The sequence below is a fragment of the Gavia stellata genome, chromosome 4 (genome assembly GCF_030936135.1).
Source record: "Gavia stellata isolate bGavSte3 chromosome 4, bGavSte3.hap2, whole genome shotgun sequence".
Classification (NCBI taxonomy): domain Eukaryota; kingdom Metazoa; phylum Chordata; class Aves; order Gaviiformes; family Gaviidae; genus Gavia; species Gavia stellata.
Window position 1 is genome coordinate 61,268,883 of NC_082597.1, and position 17,273 is coordinate 61,286,155.

Consider the following 17,273-nt stretch of genomic DNA (forward strand, 5'->3'; position numbering starts at 1 on the left):
GAAGGCACAGGGGGCTCAAGAACTGAAGAAGGCCAAGCAAATACAAGTGCAATGTACTCCATCAGCTAGTATATGAAAAAGTCTGTATTGCTGTTGCCTGCAACGTACCTATTGAGGTTAAAAGAAAGTATGCCCCAGTCCTTTCTTGTAAGAATTAGGACTCACTTCCAGAATTGTACCCCATAGTTACAAAAATCAGATGCAGTGACACACCTTCGCCTTGCACTGTGCATATGTGAACAACTTTACATAAAATATTACAAAAATCTTCCCTGTAAGCCATCAGTGATTAAGCATCTAGACCCAAAACATCATAAAATTCTTTAGTGACCTGGCAGAGCAGTTAGATATCTATCATACAATAGTCATTACGTTAACCTGTTCAGTTGGTGCTAAAGGACAAAAAAAGAAGTACAGTACTGATGAATTCAAGGTGTATTTTTGACACAGTTAAGTTTTTCTGCACTATTATCTGTCCTATAGTCTGCCCAAAGCAGTAGGCAGACAGAAAGGTACTTACGCTGTATTTTTTCAAGTTTCCACAATCAAGCAAGTATATGATAACGAGATAAAACTACTCAGTTTCTGAAAAGGGTTTAAGCAGCTCTTTGTGATGCTGGAAAATTTGAGAGATTTTCAAAAGAAGTTTAAAAGTTATTCCCATATGGTATCTCCCTTGCACCCAAACACAGGTGTAGAGCACATTCTCCTCCCCTTTTCACCACGTAGAAGAGCACCCGCTCCCCAGCCCTCTCTTACCATGGCCCTAAAATTGCAGCGTCAAGCCCACCCAGTTCCCTTGCATAAGGATCCTCTATTACACCATCAGATGCGTTTTTTTTCCCCTGATATGACCACTAATTAATTCAATGCACAGCAGACTGATTCCTCCACCAGCACCTTATCCATTTGCTCTGCCTCGCTCTCCTCTTCCCCACTTTCCTTTTCGTGCCAGCATATCCAAATCAGTCAGCTCCTACGTCCCTCCAATCTGTCTCCATACAAGCAGGATCAAAAACTGAGAGCATGAAGAAGATCAAATGGTGGCTCTATGCTCCGTGCCCTGGCAGGCCCTAGCTGGAGCCCGCGGTGCAGGGGAAGGCCTGCTCAGCCTTTCCTTGTCCTGTGCCGGGACATGCTCTGTTGGGAAGATGAGTGGCGCGGGCTCACGCCGACGTGGTGAGACAAAAGAGCATGCTCGGAGTGCAAAGGCTCCGCCGGGAATTTCGGTGCTGAGCTCCCGGGCTGTACGGAGTGTGCTCAGACAAAGCAGTGCGTGAAACCGATGGGAGTGTTTGTCGGGCCAGAAGCACTCCCTCCGGCCAGTCTAGGCAGCTGTTGTGTGCCCCAGGGACCAGCCGGATGCCAAGTCTCTGCTCTAGAGGCACTAGAAACGGGGGGCTGGGTTGCGTATGGAGAAAACAACTTTTTCTCCACACCTTGCTCTCGGAGCTTACTGCAATCCTATCTGCCGAAATCACAATCAAGCAAAATAGAAGTTGCTTGCGGCAGGAGCCCGCTGCGCTCTGCCACCAAAACTACATGCAAGACTAAAAACCGGCAGCAGGACGGAGCTGGCCTTGGGGGCACCTGGGGGCCGGGGGCTGCGAGGGGGGAAGCCCCGGCGCACCCCGCTCGGAGACCCCCGGGCCGGGTCCCACGGGCAGGAGCGGCCGACACGGCCCCGTCGAGGGAAGGTCTGTCGCCCTGGGGCTGGGCGGGGGCCGAGCCCGTGTGCGTGGCGGCTCCCGCCGGGAGGGACAAGGCCCGTCCCCGTGTGCGTGGCGGCTCCCCGGGGCGGGGGCCGGGGCGGGGCGGGGAGCGCGGCGCTGCCCGGGCCGGCGCCCCCGCCCTCCCTCTCTCCATCCCTCCCTCTCTCGCCCGGTCCCGCTGCTCCCGCTCCGCGCACGACGGCGGCGGCGTCCCGCCATGTCGGCCGCCAAGCACCGGGGCCCTAAGGGGGGCAGCCCGCCCGCCGCCGCCAACGAGCGGGGCGCGCAGCCCGGCGGCGCCGAGGAGGCGGCGGCGAAGAAGCCGACGGCGGCGGCGCACGGCCGGGGCGGCAGGGCCGCCGCGGGGAGCGGGGGGGGCCGCTCCGGCGCTGGCCCCCGCCGCAGCTGGGCGCTGCTGCTGGGCGCCGCGGTGGTGCTGGGCGCCGCGCTGCCCGCCGGCTGGTACGTGCGGCAGCTGCGGGAGGAGGTCGGGCGGAGCGCCCGGGAGAGGGAGGCTTCCGGCCGGCAGCGGCAGGAGCTGGCCGCCACCCTGGACGCCGTGGTGCAGAAGGTAGCGCGGCGCCGGGCACCGTCGGGGGGCGGGAGGGGTGCACCGCGGGACCGCTCCGCGGTGGCGACGCCGGGAGAGGGCGGGCTGGGGCGCGGGGACCGTCGGGGCGCGGGGACCGTCGGGGCACTCGGCATTGCTCAGCGGGGCGGGGGGCGGGAGGGTTCACGCCTTAAATAAGCAGCCGCGCAGCGCTCGGGTAGCCCGGCTTGCGGGAAAGCAAACGTGACCGATTCCCCCCCTTCGCCTTTCCCCCTCCGTAAAGATGCTTTCATGGTATTGGAGGGACAAATCGAGTCTGCGCCGCGGTTTTTCCCAGCGCCTGCAAACGTGGCCGCCCTAAAGCGATAAATCCCCGGCAGGCAGCGCAGCGCAGCGCAGAGCCGGGCCGGGGAGGGGAGGGGAGGGACCGCGGGGCAGGGAGGGACCGCGGGGCAGGGAGGGACCCCGCGGCGGGCGGCCCCCGGGACAGCCCGCAGCAGCGGCCGCAGCCGGCTCTTTGCCCAGCTTGCTCTTCCAGCGCTTGGGCGTGAAGCCATTTTATGCAACGCAGTCAGCACGCTTACGTGTTGGCAGCAGTGCAGACCTGCAGTTTCCAGAGCCTGCTGGCAGTAATTTTGTATCTTCAACTCTCGCAAATAATTTAAAACCGAGTGTGGCAGATGGGCTGCTCTTGGTTGCTGCGTCAACTGGGCAGGTGGGCGCGCCAAGGGAGATGGTGCGGCAGCGCGGTTGGACGTGGCAGGATCCTACCTCGAAATCCCTGCGCGCTCTAGAAAACAAAACCTGTGCCAGGTTCACCGCGTGTCAGAGACGAAGTCCTACCCGGGCTTCCACGTTCCTGCTGCTGCCTCTGGTCGAGGGAGCGAGACTCGCGGTGTCCATGGCAGCCCAGGACTGAGGAAGAGCTGTGAAGTAGTTAGCAAAGGGTGTGGCTCAAGCAAAGCGAAGGGAATGCTCATTTCCCTCATTTTTTTAACTCGGGCCTTATTAGCCCCCAAGCTAGAGTTTAACAAGTGGCACTGTCAATCTGGATATGTCTTAGGGTGCCTAAAACCTTTAAAAAATGGCATGTGTGAAGGCATATCATCAACATATAATCAGACTCCTCTCTGGCGAGTAGGTAAATTGGTTGGAAAGCAGTATGTAAAGTTTTGACTGAGTCAGATCAAAGAAAAGGAAATTCTTGTCTCGGCTTGACTGCTTTCTGCACAGCGAGCTGTACAGATTCCCCGTGTTCCCTGTGAGCTTGGGCCGGGGCCACTGGTGGGGGGACAGGGCAGTGGGACAGGCGCTGGCAGAGATCCTCCGTCCGTTCCGTGGAGCTCCCAGGAGCGCAGCAGCCTGCACATGTGGAGTTTGTAGGGTCAGTCTTGGTGTTTCCTCTCCCTTACAAGAAGGAGAAAAAGGAAGACTCATATGAGCAGGGAAAAGGGTTGCAAAATGCAGAGCTATAGTGTCATTTCTGAAGCTAATTTTAAGTCCTGGGGTTTTTACTCACTAATGACTGGACTGTGATTTGAACTAGCAAGGGTTGTTTTTTCCTAGTTTTTAAGGCATTTTTACAGACTCTTTGTATGAAGGAAGAGATTGCAATGGCAGGACATACGGGATGTAAGATTACAATACCTGAGTATAGAACCCAGCTGTATGTGCAATATATAAGCCCTTCTAAGCATAGGAATGGGTACATTTTGCTGCCTCCATCTCCATGTTGTTGCAGAAAATCCTAGATATATGTTACATATTCTAGGAGAGAGGTATATACCAGAATTTTATAAATAGTTTGTTTCAAAGGTAACCGAAACTATTTGCCTGTATATAGCAGATGGCTGATGTTAGACATAAATACAGTAGTGCAAGAATAAAAGGCGGGGGAAGAGACAGTTTCGATGTAACCCTTGAAAGCTTTGCTTGCTGTGGTTTGGTGTTGCCTTTACAGAAGAATGTACTTGAGGGAGAGGAGACCAGGCTGTATTTCACTGCTTTACAAAAGTGTAGGGTCCTGTGTTAGACTTTCAGAGTGCTGTCAGCGCATGCTGCTGTGTGGAACTGGCTTTGCCCTTCAGTCTTTTACTGCAGAGAGCTCCTGTCAGGAGTAAGCGTTATATAAACTCATCTGCTTTACACATCAGCAGTAGGAGGAGAAAGGAAATGATGTGGAAGTTTAGTCTTTAATATAGCACAGTTCTCGAGAGAGGCCGAGGTTGTTTGGTGTTTGAACACAAGATAGTATGACCGGTTAGAGAAGACTTAGTTGTTAGCTATAGACATACTTTTATGTGCTATTTATTGTGTTAAACCTTTCTGTGGTTTCACGTTTTCAAACCTTAGCAGCCACGAACACCAAACAGGCAAACTCACATGTACGTGCACACACAAACCAACTGTGTAGTGAATATGAACTCTTACTTTGAAGTTGTGAGTTTTACCCCCCTCGTGCAAAGGTTTGCTTTGGGCCCTGGTGGCTCTTGGTTAGAACAGATCAGATTAGAAGCTGGTCTAATCTGAAGACCTCGGTCCATTTTATTATATCACAGCTCTCTGATCTTCAAGTGGCTGGTCCAGCTGGAAGTATAGGAGAATAGCTTCAAGTTACACCATGAGCATTGCCCAAATGCCGTGGAGAAGCAGGTATAAAGTACTTCCACCGCAGGGCGGGGGATCCCTCTCTGTCAAACCTACAGCAGTGGAGGCCTCCTGGCCCTCTGGAGAGTTCTCCTGGGCATTTCTGGTGCCTTTTCTTAGACTGACGTTTGAAGATGGTTAATTGCAAATATGAATTTGGTGATTTGGTTGGAATGTGTCAAAGAAAAATAAATTCTGTTGTAAGAGGGAAAGGAGAACTTCCCTGTGCCCTCCTTCTAGATTTCTGAAGTCCATGTATAGTGATACAGAAAAAACTCTCTATGTGGAAAAAATTGGAATGAATGACAGCTAAGACATAATGAAAATCAGGTTGGTAATGGCTGGTGTCCTGCTGCAATGCATATGGTAGTACTACCTGCTCCCCCTCTCCCCAGCTCATTTCTAGTTTCGTATGTGAGCACTAGAGAATACAAATATAGGGATTGGAAAGTCATGACAAACCCTTTTACATAAGAGGGGGGAAAAGAAAGTAATCTTTATGGGTATTCTTCAAACTGCGGGGATCTATTTGAGCAAGGGCAGGCGTTGTGGCCAAACTCTACAATCTTTACACAGTGTAGACTTCCATGAAAACCAAGGAGGATTTGGCCTGGGATTTAGTCTTGCAAGAAGACATGTGAATAACTTAATTTCTAATTAGTAATTCTGTTAGGTCTTTTGAGATTAATTTCTAGGTTCTGATGGGGAACTGCTGGAGCCTCCTTCAGTGAAAAAGGAAAAAAAAAAGGAAGCTCTGTATATTTCTAAGAACATATAAAATATACTTCCTTCTATTTATAAAATAAAACCACCCCTCCAGCTGTGCATCTAATCAGTAAACATGGCAGCCCATGTGGCATGACTGATTAATATACCCCTCAGACATAGGGAGTAGCATGAGGCAAGGCATTACTCAGCACTTGCTGTCCTGCCAGAGCCTTGAGGTATTTTCTACGTGATGGATTCCTGTTGCAGCCAGTGGGAGTTCTTGCATTGCTTTACAAAGTTTAAAAAAATACAACCCACACACGCACAAAAAGATTTCTCCGCAGTCTTGAGACTGATATTCTGCTTGGCCTCAAAATTAAGTAACATGTGCTTCCCCGTTGGTGTGCCTGGATCTTACGTTTAAAGGTGAGAGTAAATGCATGTGGCTGCCACTCAGCCCTTGACCTTTTCCCTGTTGCTGCTACTAAAATCAACCATAGTTTTTGTAATTGTAATTGGGAAGCTTAATAGCATACCTGATCCAGTGGTAACAACTTTCTGTGAGTATTAACCTGAGATAGATGCAAGCCAGTCCCCTTGGCAGCTGCTATGGCTTTGTTCTCTGCCTGTGTACATACGTGTGCCCCTGTTCACTAAGAGCATGTGGGTGTATGCATGTGTGTGAATAATGAGGTACTAAGTATTTAGAACATAAAAGCCTTTCTGTGCTTTTTATTTTAAAAAAAGTTAACAAGAAAAATCTGTGTCTCCATTGGTGTCTAGGAGCAGCAAAATGTCGTGATTACTGCTCCCATTCCCCAGCCATTCCCAGCTCCGTTTTCCCCCTAATTTTTCCTGTTACTCTTTCTTGTCTACTTTGAGACTTCTTTCATGTTCAGGAATTGGCCTACGGTCTGATTGCCTGCCAAAGTCTAATCCCAGCTTTTCTGTATTCAGAAGCTGATGGCAGATGTTCTTCAGGTTTTTTTCCCCCCCTCTCTTTCCTCCCTTATGGACCTGTGGCCCATAGAACCAGGAATCATATAGGGGAGGGATGGCTCAGGGGTCCAGATGCAAACTCTGGAGGCTTGAGTTTGATTTTCACTGCCATGGATTTCCTGGACCATCTGTGACAGGTCAGTGGGGCCAAGGATCCTCAGCAGAAGTTGTCTGTATCTATAGAGCTGTAAGGCTCTAGATGTGCCTCCCGCATCTGTATACCATAGGGTCACCTCAGGTAGGGAGCATGAAGGATTGCAAGGTGATCATTTCATATGGTAACAAGGGCCATAAAGATCTTAGACACAAAGGGTAAGGATGTAGGTAAGGATGAAATTGTAAGTATTGACCATGTGGGTTTCTGTTTCAGGTGCGTTCCCTTCAAGCCACATTTGGAGAATTTGAATCCATGATGAAAATTGCTCAGCAGAAGCAGGAGGTTACTGAGAAGGCTGTGAAACAAGGGGAGAGTGAAATAAACCGGATCAGTGAAGTGCTTCAGAAGCTGCAAAATGAAATTTTGAAAGACTTGTCTGATGGCATCCACATGGTGAAGGATGCAAGGGAACGAGACTTTACATCTCTGGAAAACACAGTGGAAGAGAGACTAACAGAGCTAACCAAGTCTATAAATGATAACATTGCTGTATTCACTGAAGTTCAGCAAAGGAGCCAACAGGAAATCAACAATATGAAAGCAAAGGTTGACTCACTAGAAGAGGCAGACGTGTATAAACATGAAATTAAGGTGCTAAAAGATGCTTTTGATGAGATGCAAGTGTCCATGAAAACCAAAGAAAAGGACATAGAGACCTTGAAGAGTACAATAGACTCCATGGAATCTGATGTGTATACTGAAGTGAAAGAGCTGGTCAACCTCAAACAAGAACATGAGAAATTCAAAGAGGCTGCGGACACTGAACACCTTTCGTTAAAAGCTTTACAAGAGAAAGTTCTGAGAGCTGAGGATTCTATTATGCAGCTTCCTAGTGACATTAAAAGGCTCAATGAAGATTTACTGCAAGTTAAAGCCAACCTCAACAAATGGGAAGAAAATGAACTCTTCAGAAAAGCATTAGAAACTTTTGGGAAGAACAGTGAAGGACTGGAGTCTCGATTGAGGCACATAGAAGACAGCCTGGAGTCTCTAACTTCTGTTGCTGCTCAAAACAGTGAAAAGTTGCAATCTTTCCTTTCTAAGGAGGCAGAATATGAGAATAAGCTCAGTATCCTAGAACAAAGCATTACTGCTCTTCAGGGGATCTCAGATATGGATGTAACTTCAGTCACAGACATTCTGAAAAATCTTGGTGAATCACAGACCTCACTGTACAATGACGTGGAAAACTTGAGGAGAAGCATCAGTGACCTGCCATCCTCCAGTGCTCTTCAGGATGTCCAGAAGCAAATTAGTACTTTGTTGGATCAAGGAAATCTTCAGACAGGTCAAGCACCTTCTCAAGGCTATCTTGAAAAATTTTCTTCTGTGGAAGGCTCTGTAGATGAACTGAGATCTTCTGTCAGCCAGGTGGATTCCGATTTGAAAATGATAAGAACTGCAGTGGATAGTTTAGTCTCCTACTCGGTGAAAATTGAAAATAATGAGAACAACTTGGAGTCTGTGAAGAGCTCAATAGATGACTTGAGGAATGATCTGGAAAGGTTGTTTGTGAAAGTAGAAAAAATACATGAAAAAGTTTAGGCAGTGGTGCTCCTTGTGCAAATAATGGATTAAGGAGAATAGCTTTTGTATGCCCAGTTTTTTTACTCTTTTTAAAAGCAATTTGATACCTCCAAAGAGAATAAGAATACTTTTATAATAGAGACAGTTCTGCTTATTTCCTTTATTTCTCTTTTGTGTAGTGTTTTTGGTTTTTTGGTGTTTTTTTTTTTTTAATTTTGTTTTAAGAAAACATGAGTTTATTTGGGGGTTGAGTTTCTAAGGGCTCATCTTCTCTATATGTACGGCTGTAACGATAGTGGTGTAACTAAGGCACTACAGCCCCGTTAGCATGGGCACATATTTAATGGCATGAAGGTGTTTCACACTATGACACTAGATAGCCCACGCAGAAGGGCTACAGCTCTTCTGGTACAAAAAGCATACTGCTGTACACACAGAGAATTTTACTGGTATGTTTTGGTTTAAGAAACAATGAACAAAACTGCACCCCTATCTTAAACCATGTAGACCGGTAAACTTAAGTGTGGACCAGGTTTGAAGCAACTCATCTGTTTCTGCAGTTTGGGACTCAGCTATGTGGTCAGTTTACCAGGTGTCAGTTGAGCAGTAGTATATTTCTGTGAGTCCTTAATCTGTACCAAGGAGCTAACAAGGGGTTAGCTGAACCCCCCAAAGGGAAGGTTTGAAGTAAGTGGCATTGCTTGGGGCTAAGACCTAAGAGAGGTGTTCTGTCACATGGCTGGAGAGATTCCTTCTTTGTGATCACAGGCTTCTTTCCCAGCATCTTCAGCTGCTGATGCCGAAGATCAGTGCTTAGAAGGGACATCTGAAGGAAGGGATGAGTTTCAAGAGGGTACAGTAATATTTTTGTCCTATTTTTGGGCTGTTTACATGATGAAGCTGTGTCTTTCCTGGAAAGGCCTTATTTGTCTGTGATACAGTATTTTCTGTAAAAACGATCATGAATTTGAATGAAGAAAGAGATGGACTAAAATTGCACCTTTTGTGTTCCATGTATACCAAGCATGCTAACGATAATAGTACACTCCAAAACACACAAGGGGGGAAATCACCATGAAATCAGCAGAATTGCTTCTGAGGTGTATACATTTCCAAGTTTTCACACAGCTGACAGTGACCTGAACTCTTGTTACATATTCAGGTCTTGGTGCCTGATTTGTGTCATTGTTGTCACTGGGTGCCTGCCTGGGGCATTGGTAGCAAAGGATCCTTCTATGAACTGGTTGAGAGTGAGGAAAAAGTGTCTTAGTTCTTTAGATGTTCATTTAAAAAAACACTTCCTCATGAAACTTACTCAGTTTTCTGTCTTTTTGGAAACAATTTCTAATATCCCTCCTTTTCAAGTTTACTTTTGAACTTTATCCAAAAATTTGGTAAAGGGATCTGCACACAGATACCTTGGAAGTAGGTCGTGCACATCATGCCCACCTCAGCCTGCACTAGCCAGATCCTTGGCTACGTTAGGAGAACTCCTAGAAACAGCACCTCCCAGTAGTGGTGTGCTTGTGGGAAAAGGAGTTCTCCTCGGTAAATAAGATACTGATCCATATCTAATGTTGTTCCCAGTGTAAATAGGAAAGAATTGCTGGCAAAGAAAGAGGGACCCATGGCGTTAAGGTAACTGTTGTCACTGTTGGAACTGCACTGTTCTTTGTTGACTTATCAAGTTCTTGAACAATGTTGTTTAGGTTACTGTGAAATGAACTGTATGGCTTATTTGCGGTATTTTTAATACATAATAAACATTTGGAATATTCTTTGCACTTTTTTTGATTGCTTTTTACTTAACGTTGCGTTTCCCAGGATGCTTACAGTGGGGTACAGCAAAGGGCTTGGGGGGAGCACCAGACGTGACGCAGCCCTATACTTGTTCTCAGCTTTCATAGGGGAACGTGGAGGCAGTCCTATCTGTTGTGGTTTCAGACCAACTCTTGAAAACAGGATCTGAGTCAGATCAATGCAGCGGTGTTGACCCCTGGGCTCAGAAGCCCAAGATGACAGTTGCGAGTTTGAAACAGGTGATTTATGCAATGAATGAATGCTATGTCAGACACCACCAGCAACGCCTTAGTAAGACTTTCTCAATGTCCAAAGCATGTAGAACAGAAATAATGTACAGAAAGGACCTATATGATCTTTCCAAAGTGGCTGCTCCTTTTGCATAGCTTTGAATGCTGGATTGCAAGGCCCATAAACTGATACCGTCTTCATGATGGATGCCTCACTTTCAAAAGTTTGGGAAGGGCTGATTTCAGCAGTATGGGCATCATGATGCCCTGGCAATTCTGGAGGCCAAATTCACAGAAGTAGGTAATCCCTGTTACTAGACTACCTATGTTCAACAGAACAGGTGAGCACACAAGCCCTTCCATCTAAAAGGGATTCGATATAACCTGTTGACAGCAAGCTGGCCATGAGCGTGCAGTGGCTTTAAAGGGTGGTAGCTACGTGACGAAGGAACTTAAAGAGGCTGTAAAGCCGGCAGTGCAGCTGGGCCATATTTGGTCTCAAAGATTAAATGAAGAATTACTAGTTACACTTCTAGTAACTTAATTTTTATGGCAAGCCATTGAAATTATTTATTTCGCTAAATAAGAATAATAATTCTCCATAAATAATAATGTGGCTGGAGGCAGGCACAGCGGCAGGGATCCCTTGACAGGCTGGAGGTTCAGCTTTTCTATTTGGTTCAACAGTTTCATCGAACACAAACACTTCCCAATTCCCTCATAAATGCTCATGGAGCACATCCAGTCCACGTGCTGCTCTTTACCATTGTTCTTACACTTTGCAATAAAGCAGTGGAGAAGGTCTCAACCAAGACGTGGTCTATGTTGCCAATGTTCTTTTTACATTATTAGTAGTTCATCAATAACACGCCGTTACAGTAACAAATTCAACTGAAACTGTCCACCTGATTGATGAGGTATTGATCGAGCCAGTTCATTAACAGTTGTCTTCATTTTCAGCTCTCATAAATGGAGAAGCCATTAGGCGGAGGCACTGTGGACTTGATCACACTTGAAAGGACTTGCCCAAATAGCTACGCTGGCAAGTGTGACGGAGATAAATCTTGTGCTGCTGCAGGGACTTCACCCAGGAGGGCTTTGACCACTGCCTTAAGAGAGATAACCTATAACGGCAAGAGCTTCTGGTGGCCTAAATGCATGTGTTAGAGGTTTTATTAAAGCATGGATTAGTGATTTAGTCTTTTTGCCATCTAACTTGACATAATTCAGCTGGTAGTGTAAACAAAGCTGCAGAGAAGTTAAATGACTTACTCAGTAAAAGGCTTACTGAGATGTACAAACACCAGAACAGGCTAAAAACACCCAGCGTGGGCCCTCCGTTCTACTCAGCACTGCGAAGGACAGTCTCTGTACGGTTTGGGGCACTTCAAGGCGGCTGTGGCTGAGCTGGAGAGACTCGAAGAAGAAACTGATGATGATCAGAGGTAAAAAACCAGAAAGAACCAGATTGAACAATTGGGCCTGTTCAGACTTTAAGAAGAAAAAAGTGGAGGGAGGATTGAAGGGAAAAGAGGAAAGAAAGAATAAACAATCTCCAACTCCCTAAACGGCTGTTCTGTAAAAAGAACGAGCCCGTTTGCTTATTGCGGGGAGGGTGAGGTGCTGCAGGCGGAAATGCCGCAGGTGAATGGCAAAGGTGGCGTCATGGCAGCGGAGAGGCCGAGCGGGTAAGAAAGGCGAAAGCACTGCTGGCGCCGAAACGGCCCGCCGCCTCCGCCGCTGCGGCAGGGCGGGCGGGGAATCCCGCTGAGGAGACAGCCAGGGATAGGGGATGGCAGCCAGGCTGCCGCACGGCTCGGCCGCCGCCGCTCCCCGCCGCCGCGCCGGGGCGGGAGCGGCGCCGGCAGCGGGGCAGGGCGGCCGGCGGCGGCGGGCGCCCTCCGGTGGCGGCGGCGCGGCGCGGCAGCCGGCGGCTCGGGGAGGGCTGTGCGCCTGTCCTTCCGTCCGTCCGTCCGTCCGACCCACTGGAAGTCCTTCCCTGGGCGCGGGCCGGGAAGGTGCCCAGCCTGGCGCCTCCTGCTTGCACAGGCCGGGCGCCAGCTCCCCCCTCGCCCTCCTCCGGGTCCCACAGCGGCATCCGCTCACGTACTCTCCTTATGTGATATCATCCCCCTGAAAAAACCTGCGTCCAGTGCTGGGCTGATTCTAGAAGCAACTGCTACTTATCCTGCCCCGTTTACCCGTTTTCCTCATAACTGGTCCCTGGCGCATTTGTTGTGTCATCAGCTGCTCAGTGTATAGATGTTTAGGAGGGGGAAGCTGTGGTTGTTTTGATTTTAATATCAGCTATGTATGATACTTAGCACTGCGAGATGCTAATCCCTGTTCGTCCTCTGAGTGCTCCCACACTGCTGCTACCCTGTGCTTCCCGCGTGCATTTTAGTCATCATCAGCCTCTGCCACCTATGAGCAGATATTCACCGATGTCCGAGAGGCAGAGTCAGAATATTTACACACAGGACTTTATCAACACTTATTTGTAAATCCTGGCATGAGATGGTTGAACAGCATACAAAGTGATTCCTTCTCCCAAGAATCCCTTTGGTCTAATGCTGACCAAGGATGCTCAAAGAACAATTCTGCCTTGGACACCAAAGCAAAAAGTGTATTTTCTGCTTGCTCATGTAGCAAAGCCTCTCCAGAATCTCTAGGGTAAAATACCTTGCAAGCTCCCAATATAACATATCTTCTCAGGAGTCAATGCTTGCTCATGCATGGAGAAAGGGAACTCAGAAATCTGTTTATAAGAGCAGAGTTTGATGATTCCTGCATTTATAATGCAAATACTAAACCCTGGAGCTATTCAGAATTAATGCAGCACCACATTTGTAGCCTGCTAGACCTCAGACAAAGAGATCCTTGAACTCTGCTTTTTTTTTTAATATTGGAGCTTATGTAGCAGGTGTTTCTTTGGCTGATACGGATATACAAACAATACATCTCAAAGTCTTTTCCAAGATGATGGCATCTAGATGTTCAGTTCAGCATTGGGGGACAAACCTTTTCTCAATGAATGATTCCGTTTTCACTGTGAGGAAAATAAAAGCCAAAGAAGCAATTTCTCATTTTGCTACATACCCTGTTTAGAAAAAAATAGTTTAGATGAAATAGTTATTATGCAGTTAACTCCTGCGCCCCACCCTGGTGTCCATCCACAATTCTAGAGGAAGAAGCTAGTTCAAATAAGGCCGGCTTTGTTCCACTCAGAAAGATTTTCCTTTGGCACTCTTTAGATGTAAATATGTCAAATTCCTGTGGATAATCCTTTCCTGTCAATACTGCTTAGGTTGGGGTTGGGATGGAGTCCTACAGTTATGAGTAAGGACGGAAAACATAACAAGCAGAGAAAGAATCAGGGTTATCTTGAAACCTTCAACTTTTTGTTGTGCTCTGACTTTCAAACAAAGTTCTGACAATGCTTTCTTTTCCCCCCCTTTCTCCCTTTTTACCAAACTTCCCATCAATTTATACATGTCAGGGATGCAGAATATGATGTTTAAATATCTGCTTTACAGTAATAATTTGAAGCCACAAGCAAAAACAGGCCTTGAGATGATAGCCACTGCAGAGCCACCTGTTTAGAGAGAGCACTGCAAGAGACACGATCTAAACAAATGAGCTGACATCCGTGTTAGTGGCAGGTAAAAATGAAACATTGCAGTTCCCAGAGTGTGTTTGGATATTTCACCCTTTAGTGTCACTCAGGCAAAAAAAACTTTCCACCAAGTACTTTCCTGCCCCGGAAACTCAAAACGCTCCGCACAAGGGAGCGAGATCCAACCTGCAAGGTGGTCTACCTGGGAGCCAGAGACCCGGGAAGGGCAACAGGCTACCTCCGAGCTGCGCAGCCTGGGAAGCCTTGCTCAGATGACGTGTGCGGACTGCTCAAAGTCTGTAAATTTAAAACAGTGAGGTCTTAAAGAAAATTTCCAATCAGATGGGAAACTTAGAAGTTATGGAGAGACAAGGGTCCTGATCCAGATCCCACCAAAGTCAGTAGCTACACTCTCATTTCCTTTCCTAGTACAAAATCAAGGCCAAAGCACTTCGCCCAAAGCCACACTGAAAACGCATAATAAACCCAGCAATGATTTCCAGTACCTAAGGCTCAAAAAATCCTCTCCTTTCCTTCGAGTGCATCAGAGCTGTTTACCAGAACACCTAATAGCTAACAGATCTTCCCATACTGAGCAAACCTTTCCTTTTTGAAGTCCCCTTCTCAGGGTCTGGACACAGCAGTATAAGAACATTATCAAAGGAGGTGGTACAGGCTTGTATGGTTTATGTTTTAAACAAATATGGTTTATCGTGTTGGGGAAGCAGGGCCTCAGGGCATGTTTACTAGCTATTTCTGTTCAAAAGATTGCAAACGTTAACAGTATAGACAGCCCAATGCTCGTCATTAAGCTCCAGAGTAAACACCTAACTGAGGGACAGCCTTCTCGATGCTATTGTTTCCAGCTGCCTGGAGTTTCAGGCAGAGCGGCTACGCTGGTACACGTTCAGCTGATACCTTCAGGGATCCCATCACAACCCTCAGAGCTAGAAACAAAAGGGACATTGATCTGAATGTAGCGCCCTGAGTGAATGAAGCTGTTGTTATTCCTACGTCATGTGTAGGAATGCTGTCACCCAGAGGTTCAAACCCTATCCTAACAGGCACTGGATGAGAAGACTTATTTAGGCACCTGTCTGCTGGGATGCTCTGGGCACCAAACTGCTCTCCCAATGGCATATTTTGTAGGATTAAATGTGGACTTCAAGCACTCGATTCTGATCATTTTTGCCTCATCCCCATACCAGATTTCTAACATCTGAAGATGGTATGGTTCTTAGCACTTTCATTAAGTATTACGCATTCTTAGGATGGTTTATAAGAGAGGGAAAAAACCCTCAGTTCTGTCTAACGTGTTTAACATTTAAAAATAAGATATGCAAGAAAAAGATCAGATTTTCCATTCAGGAAGGAGATATTTGTATTGCTAAAAATAGCCCCACTCAACTTCATGAACATGAGATTGATGGAAGGATAATTAATGTTTGCTGGAGTCTGAATCCTTACAGATAATTAACTGAGGTGATAATAACCTCTTAGACCCATGAAAAATACCTCTGTACTTGAATGTGTTCAGTGATCAAACTGCATTACAGCATCCCAGAAGAATGTCACAGCCTTCCAGTGACTGCAGGTTGGTGGCACGACTGGAAAAAGCCCCGTACCTCCTCCTAAGTCATTGGGGTTTTAAAGCCGCAGCAGCTGTAGAGACAGCAGGATGACTCCTCATGGCCTCCTTTAGGTTCAGGAGAACCTCCTTTGATTAAGTCAGGCCAGGACATCGTAGAGCCTTCAGAGTGTATATCACACATGCACTTTTGTTTTTTTCTGTAACCACATGGGGAAAAAATGCAGCTGTGGATCTGTAGGAAGTGAGGGTGCAGGCTACATTCGTCCTTTGTGTCACTGTTCCCTCCCTCCACTGTATAGTCACATAAAACACTACCTGCCCAAAGGAGCTGTTCAACCAAAGACAGCAGAGTGACAAAGATGAGGTGTGCTAGAGCAATATGTGGCACACATCAGAGAGATCAGCCAGTCCAGGTGGCTGGTGCAACCACTGTGCCTGTAAGATTTTTATAATGTTAACTTTTAGGTGTTTCTGCACTTTCCATTTCCCGTCTTCTGTGGGATCACATCTTTCATGGGATATGATCTGAGGCCCATAGACATCGGCAGATCCTTCTGTGTTGATTACCATAGTCATTGGATGAGTTGTGAGTGGGAAGGGGATAGGGGAAGGTGAAGAATTCAGTTACAGAGCAGAACTTGCAAGGACCAAATAAAATAAGACACCTACTGCTTTCCAGCCTCCACCCCCCTTACATATTTTCCAGGGTTTGGGAAGCTTTATTAGTTTATAACTTTTTCCAGGGCAAAGAATGTTCTATTTCTTCTGTCCATTCTTTCAGTATGGACAGGGAATACTTACAATGCAGATGACAATAAATGGTGGTCTTATTTATTAAATACAACCCTCAAAAATAGTTTCTGGTTCAGGTCACTGAAGAAGATCAAGGACTTTAAGCATTGCAACTAAGTGCTCCAGAAGTGTTGGCAGCTCTGTAATGCAAGACAGAGATCACGTGTTTGAACTTTCTAGAATTAGTGTATTTTCAGCGAAGTCCACAGGACTCACCAAGGGTTAGGTGAGGGGTTGTATTTGGATTTCACTCATTTGTTCATCTGGTTTTGGGGATCACTACTCACATGTAATCTTGCTGTCGTAGTAGAAGCTCTGCACATACTTTTGGCAGAGAAGTATGTGTCTCATATTAATGTCTTAGGGTCATGCCCCTTGCAGGATGCATGCTGACTCTCTAATTAACATGGTTCTGTGATGCAGCTCTTGTGCATGTGAAGGTCTGCCCCCAAACCTCAAACTGCTGGATAAAAGGCGTCATCTATCCAAGGGTCCTACTACATTGTCCTTTGTTCAGAACTTGATTTGCCTTCACTTGTCTTCACAGAGCTTTTCAGTTTCCTTAAGTTTGCTATTTTGTATTCATTAGAACTGGTATAATTTACTACTTTACCTATAAATTTAATTCAGTAACAGAGCTGCTGTTTCAAATGGTTGCACAGAGCTAAATCCCTGTTTGTGAAAGTATTTGAACTATAAAAAGAAGCACATCTATTAAAAAGAGTTTTTGGAGTGATGTTTTTATTGTTCTTTTCAATTTCTCTCATGTCACCATAACAAAATGTTATTCTCCTCCTGAAGAGCAATGAAATAAATCTAAGTGCTTACAATCTTCACTGCACAATCCAAGTTCAAGACTAGATGTGCTTTCTTGTGTTGGCAAAAGAGAAGTGAACTGAGAAAAGATGCACTGTAGCAAGTGAAGTTCAGTATTTGCGGTTTTGT

The 17,273-nt window shown here is 46.6% G+C and overlaps 1 protein-coding gene across 1 annotated transcript; it reads left to right on the plus strand.

Annotated features, from left to right (window-relative positions):
* Nucleotides 1-1,412: 1,412 nt before the first annotated feature.
* Nucleotides 1,413-10,077, plus strand: CKAP4 (cytoskeleton associated protein 4). Its single transcript, XM_059816708.1, is given in 3 exon segments — nucleotides 1,413-1,751; nucleotides 1,753-2,283; nucleotides 6,986-10,077. Coding segments are annotated over 3 exon segments (2,202 nt in total). The 3' UTR covers nucleotides 8,318-10,077.
* The last annotated feature ends 7,196 nt before the right edge of the window (nucleotides 10,078-17,273 follow it).